Source organism: Crocodylus siamensis, chromosome 6 (assembly GCF_052110815.1).
Source record: "Crocodylus siamensis isolate JL-2025a chromosome 6, ASM5211081v1, whole genome shotgun sequence".
Taxonomy (NCBI): Eukaryota; Metazoa; Chordata; order Crocodylia; family Crocodylidae; genus Crocodylus; species Crocodylus siamensis.
The window spans coordinates 43,944,093-43,952,395 of NC_143400.1; the positions used below are offsets into that span (position 1 = coordinate 43,944,093).

The 8,303-nt window shown below is 51.1% G+C and overlaps 1 protein-coding gene across 3 annotated transcripts; it reads left to right on the top strand.

Annotated features, from left to right (window-relative positions):
• The first annotated feature begins 70 nt into the window (after positions 1-70).
• IRF9 (interferon regulatory factor 9) lies at positions 71-4,995 on the top strand. 3 transcript variants are annotated; one of them, XM_090052029.1, is made up of 9 exons: positions 71-200; positions 430-640; positions 1,582-1,765; positions 2,188-2,297; positions 2,411-2,507; positions 2,617-2,679; positions 2,776-3,114; positions 3,944-4,059; positions 4,163-4,995. In XM_090052029.1, exons 2-9 carry the CDS (start codon positions 461-463, stop codon positions 4,247-4,249), a joined length of 1,176 nt encoding a protein of 391 aa, XP_089908155.1. In that variant the 5' UTR covers positions 71-200; positions 430-460; the 3' UTR covers positions 4,250-4,995. The 3 variants fall into 3 exon arrangements, with proteins under 3 accessions (XP_089908155.1, XP_089908154.1, XP_089908156.1); XM_090052028.1 differs by having other exon boundaries at positions 460-640; XM_090052030.1 differs by having other exon boundaries at positions 460-640; positions 2,411-2,477.
• The last annotated feature ends 3,308 nt before the right edge of the window (positions 4,996-8,303 follow it).

Genomic DNA, 8,303 nt, shown 5'->3' on the forward strand with positions numbered 1-8,303 from the left:
AGCCCTGCCGGTGCCCCTCACTCCCGACCCGCAGCGCCCCCTAGCGGTCGGTTCCCCCTGTGCCGGGTGGGGCTGGCCCGGCAGTCACGTGATTTCGGGGAAAGGGAGCGGAGCCTCCGAGGAACCCGGGAGGGGGCGGGCTGGGCGGGGCCGAGGGACAGGACACCGTCGCGGGCAGAGCGACGAGCGGGCGCTGACAGGTTCGTAAGGGGCCCTTGCCTGCTGTCCCAGCTGGGACCGGGGGCATTGGGGCTGGGGGGTCCCAGGTCCCCAGGCAGGGGCATTCCAGGGGGCTTCGGCCCCATTGGGCAGGGGCCGGTGGCAGTGCCCGGCACTGGAGCCTCCATGGCCCTCACTCCCGACCTTGCACCCCCCCCATCCCAATTGGTGTCCCTCACTCCCGACCTGCAGCCCCCGCCTCCCCCACAGTGCCCCTCACTCCTGCCACGCTGCCTGCAGGATGGCGACAGGCCGGGTGAACACACGGCGCCTGCGGCAGTGGGTGCTGGAGCAGTTGGCCAGCGGGCAGTTCCCAGGGGTGGTCTGGGACGACCCTCCTGATTGCACCATGTTCCGCATCCCCTGGAAGCATGCGGGGAAGCAGGACTTTCGGGACGACGAGGACGCTGCCTTCTTCAAGGTACATACCAATGACACACTAGCAACATGCCAGTGACATGCTAGTAACATGCCAGCCACACACTAGCATAGCAGTTCATGCAGGTGGCATGCTAGGAGTAGGACAGTACTTTGCCAGTAATATGCTAAGGTGGTGCCAGTGAAACACCAGATGACATGCCACTGATATGCAAGTGTCATACTAGCAACACATCATTCAGTTAACCTCTTGTCAGCTGCATACCAGCTGTGCACTGAGGATACTTTGGCCACAGGCCCGGTAGCACTTTAGCCACATGTCAGCAACAAGACAGTGACACATCATCCCAGCACTCTCAAACCCTGTCCCATGTGCCCACCATATGCTGCTAACACAGCAACCGTATGTCTCACCCAACACTGGCGCTGTGCCAAGAGGTGCCAGGGACCCCTCCCCCCAGCACTATTGACATGCCAGCCATGCTCCACAATGCTCCCCCACCACAAGCGCCCCTCCCCAGGAGCTACATACTACCACCATGCCAGGCACATACCAAGCACATATCCACCTAGGGGATTTAGAGTGCGGGTAGAGTAGGGGTGTGTGTGAGAGGTGGGGACATAGGGTCCAGGGGGCTCCGTGGCAGTGTTGTGGGGGTTAGAAGGGTATCAAGGGAGTCCATGGAGGGGTGGGGTGGGGTGGGTGAGGGGTACATCTGAGGGGGTTTGGGAGCCCTGTGGGGAGGGGGCTGTGGGTATCAGAGGGGTGGGGGCATCTGCGGAGGTAGGGATGTGTCTGGCGACCCTGTGAGGGCAGCTGGGGCTAATGGGGGGTGGTTGGGGGCTGGAGGTGTGTGGGTGTGCTGTTTGGGTGTCTGCGGCCATTTGAGGCCGTCTGTAGGGGTTGGGGGTGTGGGGGGCTCTGTGGGGTGGACTGGGGGTGTTGGGGCTCTCATGCCTTGCCCATCCCCCACTTCCCGGTAGGCATGGGCACAGTTCAAGGGCCGGGGGGGCCCGGGCAATGTAGGAGGCCCAGCTGCTTGGAAGACACGGCTGCGCTGCGCCCTCAACAAGAGCCCAGAGTTTGAGGAGGTGCCGAAACGCTCCCGCCTCGATGCCACAGAGCCTTACAAAGTGTATCGCCTCCTGCCGGCTGGCACTTGCCCTGGTGAGACCCTCCAACCCCATGGGACTCAGGTGTCCAGGCAGCCAGGAACGCATCCCTGCCCTCCCCCCATGGGACCATGAGGTCCAGGAAGTGGGACCCAGGTGACTGGGCAAGCAGGACCCAATCCTACCCTGTCCTGGGCACCCAGGTGTCCTGGTAGCCTGGGACTCGATTCCCTACATCTTGCAGGATCCAGGCCTCCAACTCCCCTCCCCGCCCCAAATCCAGGTGCCCAAGCTGCCCAGGATCCAATCCCCTTCCAGGGACCCTGGCATCCAGGGCCATCCAGCAGCAGAGGCACCTGACACCCAGGGGCATGTTGAATCTGGCAGGAACCCAGGCATCTGGGCAGGACCCCCATCCCAGTGAGCCCCATAGAACCCAGGTGTCCAGGAGGCCCTGACCCTGGTTCCTCCCAACAGCAAGCAAGATCCCTCGGCGAGGAGCCCAGCAGGTGAAGGAGGAGTGCTCAGACCCCAACCTGGCCCCAGCAGGAGGCATCGAGGGGCCCACCCTCAACATGGTCACCTTGGTATGGCTGCATGGGGCAGTGGGTGAGGTTTGGGGGGCTGGGGGAGGTTGGAGGGGGCTGCATGCTGGGGCACGGGGTCCATGATGCACCCCCCTCAACCCATGCTGCCGCAGGATCTGTGTCCAGAGGAGCCCATGGCTGATGGTTCACGCAGCTCCGAGGACTCTGGCATCGACACCTGTAAGCCTGACCTGGACACTGGCGCCCCATGTGAGAGCAGGTGGCTTCCCCTGGGTGGGCAGGGGCAGCGGTGGGGCAGCAGGGTAGTATTGGGGTGCTGAGGTGCACACTCTGTCCTACCTCCCATTCTCCCCCACAGCCCCAAGCCTCACAGAGGTCAGCTTCGACATTGCCCTGGAGCTGCTATCCTCCACACCCCTGGGTGAGCACAGCCCCCCACCCCCAATCTGCACCACCATCCTCATACCTGCCCTCCCATGCCTGCTGCCTTGACTGATGCTGCCCCCTATGCTCACAGACCCCGGGGCACTGCGGCTGGTACTGCTGTACAGTGGGGTGTGTGTACAGCAGACCTGGCTGCCGCCTGGTGAGTTCCTGGTGACACCGGCATCCGGGGAGGGGCTGCTGCCCCGTGTAGCCCTGCCACCTGCCACCCCCACCACTGTGCCAGATGCTCAGCGCCGCCAGGCCACGGCTGCCCTGCTGGCTGAGCTGCAGCGGGGGCTCCTGCTCAGCAGCAGCACTAAGGGAATCTACGTGCAGCGTCGGGCGCGCGTGCCCCTGGGCTGGGCTAGGGCTCCTGCCACCGATCTTGATGGCCCTGTGCACCTCTTCAGTGCCCAGGACTTCCGCCACGGTGAGTGCCACCTACAGCCCCCAGGGATCTCTAATACTCTTCAGAGACACCTGCCCCCATGGGAAGCCCAATACATTCTGGCTACCCTCACAGCACCCCAGGGACCCCACACCCCCTGGGAAACCCAGTACCACCTGCAATGGGACTCCCACACACCCTGAGATAGCCAGTACCTTCTGGGCACCCCCAGAGCCCCTGGGAAACTCAGTGCCCCCAGAGGCCTCTGGGGCCCCTCCACACCTTGGGCACTTCCACATCACCTTGGGCACTTCCACATCCCCCCCCAGAGACCCCAACTCCCCTGGAAAGCCCAGTATCCTCTGAGCAGCCCTCTGGGGCCACCGCACCCTCAGGGATCCTGATTTCCATCCCTTGGAAACCCACTGCCCCCTGGGCAAGCCCACATTCCTCTCTACCCTGGCAGGGTCCCCATAGCCCCTGGGACTCCCATGTTTCCCTGAATTTCCCCCAGGCTCCTTATACCCCTTTTGTGCACCAACCCCCCCAAGCACCCCAACACACCCCCAGGCATACCTATATCTGCAAGGCATGCCCCCACAGCCCCCCCAATAAGCAGCCCAGCACCCCGAACCTCTCTGGGCACCCTGATGCCACTACAGGGCCCATCACAGGCCCCCAGACACCCCAATATCTGCTGGGAACCTCAGGGGACCTCATGCCCTTCCAGGCACCTTGGGACCTCTCCCTACCCCTAGTTCTGTTCCCATCTCTGCCTTGCCCTTGACCCCCCCCAGGTTGTGGCTGAGCCACTAGCCTTGCTGCAGAGCCCCTCTAATGCCCCCTCCCCCCTCTGGCCTGTGTCCCCCAGCTCTGGAGCAGCACCGACAGGGCCTGGGCCCATGCCCTGAGCACTGCGTCACCCTGTGCCTGGGTGAGGAGCTGGCACCCCATGACCAGCTCCAGGACAAGCTCATCACCCTCCAGGTGGGTAGAGGGGTATTGTGGGATGATGGGCAGAGGGGCATTGTGGGATGCCAGGAGGTAGCCTGCTGCTGACTAATGCCCCACCCCTCCCTGCTGCCCACAGATGGAGCAAGCTTTTGCCTTGGAGCTGCTGAAGCTGCCCATGGTGACAGCAGAGCCCTCCTGCCTCCTTAGCCTGCCAGTGTGCTGAGGGGGCGGGACTTCCTGCTTCACCTATGGTCAGTGGAGGACAACCAGATGGACTTCTGTTTTTCCATGACAAGGGAAGACATCTTTTGACTTCTCTGGGACCTACTGGTGGAGGGCTCTTCCTGTCCTGCCTAGCTGAGGGTGGGACATCCTCTTTTGTGCATGGGGGGAAGGGAGGGACTTCCTGGGCCTAACTGACTCACTTCCTTGTTTCTTTTGTTCATTTCCTAAAATGTGGGAATTGGGATGTGTTAGGGCGGGACTTCCTTTCTAGCAACAGAATGGGGTAGGGCACTGCCCACCCCCAGTCTTATACCTTCCACCTCCCCTCGTGGGACAGGTGTCTTCTTTTTGGGAACTGGAAAAATGATAACCCTAATGTAGAGGCAGGACTTCCTGTCTTGCTGCCTTCAGAAGAGTGAGACTTTCTACTTTGCACACACTTTAGGAGGGACCACTTTGGTAGTTTTATTATAGAGAGGCTATGTTTCCTGCTTGCAGCAGTCTTGGGGGTGGGACTTCCTGTTTTGCTCCCGGCACTGATGGCATTTCCTGTGGCAAATGAAGCATTGTGGATTCTGCTTGCTGTCCCTGCTATGCTGCCTGTAGAAATGTTTTGAAAGCACAAGTCTCCCCGCATTCAGCCCCAGGAATCACTTTTGGGGCTTCCTACACTTGTGGCACTTTATCCTCCAATGTGGACCCTTTGTCGCTGTACCATTTTCTAATAAAGTTTAACCAAATTTGTCTCAGCTTCATCTGAGTGGTAATTATTGGCGTCGTAACTATCTACAATGATGTCTTTTCTGTGACTCTCAGTCATAAAAATACATCAGCCATTGTTATCCAATATAGTGAATGTTAGAAGTTGGTATTACTAGAGGTCAGGATACACCAATTTATTCCATAGTAAGTCATTAGATAAATATTTATTGGCACTATTAGAAACTTGATATATCTTAACGTAGACTCATGTATATTTAGCCACATGGATTGCCATTATTACCCATTGATCTACTGTAGTCTTACCAATATATAACAATTAGCCATCCTTGTAATTAAGAATTGTTGGCAGTCTTAAAATAGTATATTATCTATATTGGCTATATTAACTATTAGAAAAACCAAAATATTTCATATGTTAATGTTATATAATAATGCATATTTAATAGACTATTGCTTATTTAGCCCCATGGATGAACGTTATTACCCATTCATCTACTGTAGTCTCACCAATATATAACAATTAGTTATCCTTGTAATTAATAAGTATTGGCACTGTTAGACAATTAGTATATTAACTATATTGACTAAATTAACTATTAGAAAATCAACACTTTTTATATATTTTATATAATAATGCATATTTAATAGACTATTGCATATTTAGACCCACAGATGACCATTATTACCCATACCTCTACTGTAATCTCACCATTATATAACAACTAGTCATCACTGTAAATATTAATTATTGGCACTATTGAAAAATTAGTGTATTAACTCTATTGATTATATTAACTAACTACATTAACTTTTAGAAAACCAGTATTTTTCATGTATATTCATGCATATTTAGTTACCATGGTAACCATTATTACCCATTCATTTGGTGTAATCACACCAATACAGAGTCATTCTTGTAAAAATAATCACTGAGGATTTGTTATCATTGTAATTAGCCATAATTATACATTAGATTCATGTTTTACCTGTGGCAGGTTTGGGTGTTCGGTCTATGTTGTTTCAGGGTTGAGGGTACGTCTTAAATAGAGTTTAGACTATGGTTGTATGGGATGGTTTGACTAGGGATAACCCTGCATCAGGCAGGGGGTTAGACTAGAGCAGTGGTTCTCAGCTTGCAGGCTGTGTGCAGCCCAGTCAGCACGTTGCTGCAGCCCATGCGACATCCTGTTAATCCATTTTTTTAAATGGATACACAGGGAGTAAATTGTGGGTGCAGCCCACATTACACATTGGGTGCTTTTACACAATGTGTACTGTTTAGATGCACGTTAGGAAGTGGTGTCAAAAATCACCGTTTCGCTAGGTTAGTTGGTTGTGAAAATACAGGTTGAGTTTTGCATGTGTGGCCCGCTATGGCAAATAGGTTGAGAACCACTGGAATAGAGGACCTCTGGAGGTCCCGTCCAGCCTGACTTCTCTATGACTCTATATACATTACATTTATTAATTATTACATTTATTAATCTATGGCAATTAATTTCCATAGATATTAGGGTGTTAATGATTTATTATCCCATATTATTACAATCAATAGGAGTGGATTTACATCTTCATTTCATATATTTTTACAAGTCTCTTTTTACCTATAATATTATTATAGTTTATATTATTCTTAATTATCTATTGTTACGAATATTTAATAATATTACTGTTTGGCCATTTGGTGGCCAGTTGGCTATTGACATTCATGATTCATGGCTATTTAGTATGTCATCATTTATTTGCTGTTTTCAATTCTGTAGTTATTGTAACTCAGTATTATTCCTCATTAGCTGGAGACTTGTATCTTTATAATTTGATGACCATCTCCGTGTTTTTCTTTATTATTAGTCATTTGTTAATTATAAAGTAATGTATTTATTTATTAGGCATTTGAAAGCAATTTTTTACTAAATCAGTATTCCCTACTCAACATTAGTTATTTCTTAATTAACCTTTTGGGATTATCATTTTAAGTCAATTTGTGACTAAATGATCATTAGTGAAGGAGGGGACATTTCTTCTCTGTTAACCATGAGGTGTGGCTGACTCTGTCCTCATGGCTAGAATTCATTGTTAACAATGGCAGAATTTAACCAGAGTCGGAAAATAATTAGCAATGATGGAACACTAATTAATATGACTTGTTACAGTTAATTATGTTGTTAGCAATAATTAGTGTTAAGGTATAACTGTAACCTAGTCATCATTCTTCATTTAAAGTAGTTATATAGAGTTTTATTCTTCATTATATTTAGTAAGTGCATAACATTTTATTATAATTTAGAATATTTTAGGTGATTATTTCATCGTTGATTAGAGCTGAGCTTCTGCTGGTCTGTTGCTTTGTTAATTGGGTTTGTTAATTGTTCTAATTAAGGTTCCTTATTAATCAGCCTTCTTTAGCTAATCGCACTAATTTCTTACAGGTTTATACATATTCATGAGTCTCTGCATATATTAGCATGTAGATAGGGTTTTTCTGAAGAGAGAACGCACCAACTTGTCTCGCCCCTCAGAAATTGGCGGGAAGCGCCCTTCCCCGTGATTGGACGATACCGGGGAGACCGGGCTGTTCTCATTGGCTGGGTTCGGTGAGGTCACGAGTATCCCTGACAGATTTCTAAGGGAGAGCAGCCGGAGTACCACGTGTTTCTGCCCTCTAGTCACTTATTGGCTGGGAGCTGCTAGGAGCCCTTCCAGTCTCCGGGGCTGGCAGAAAAAGCTCCACGTGGGCGAGCCAAGCTGATTGGCTGAAGTCGGCAGCTAGCTGCAAGTAGCCAAGGTCTCCGGGGAGAACGCCGATTGGCTGTGACGCGACAGAGCAGCCGGCAGGAGCGCGGCGATTGGCTGGGACCGTTCTATATTACGGAGAGGCAGGCTGCAGCTTGTGGGCAGCGGGGTTGGACGCTGTGACATACCCTCCACCTCCCTTTATTAATTAATTGAATTAATCAGCAACGTATTTAATTATTCACATCCGAATCATTAATTCCCAGCGCCATTATCTGTTAGTTTCTAATTAGCTTAGCATTAGCATAATTCATTGTCTATTGACATCTACAGCAATAGTAGTTTTGTTAATTACTTTAATTTGTTAATTAGTATTGCTGATTAGTTAATCAACAGTTCCCCTACTTGTTCTATTAGCTTCTGTATTTGACTGGGGTCCCTGTTAGCCCCTATACAGTCTCTCTAAGCCTTCGTTTTTAATTAGTTAGCTGTTAATTAGTTCCAGTTAATTAATTCGCTTAAGTAATTGTCACTAATCCTCCCCTTGTTTATTGCTAATCGTCCTATTAACCACTCAGCACTTGCTATTAATTACC

Coding starts and splice junctions, on each gene's coding strand:
- IRF9 (XM_090052029.1), top strand. CDS start 461: ATGGCGACAGGCCGGGTGAACACACGGCGCCTGCGGCAGTGGGTGCTG. Junction 2,680..2,775: donor GCTATCCTCCACACCCCTGG/GTGAGCACAGCC, acceptor CTATGCTCACAG/ACCCCGGGGCACTGCGGCTG. Junction 4,060..4,162: donor ACAAGCTCATCACCCTCCAG/GTGGGTAGAGGG, acceptor TGCTGCCCACAG/ATGGAGCAAGCTTTTGCCTT.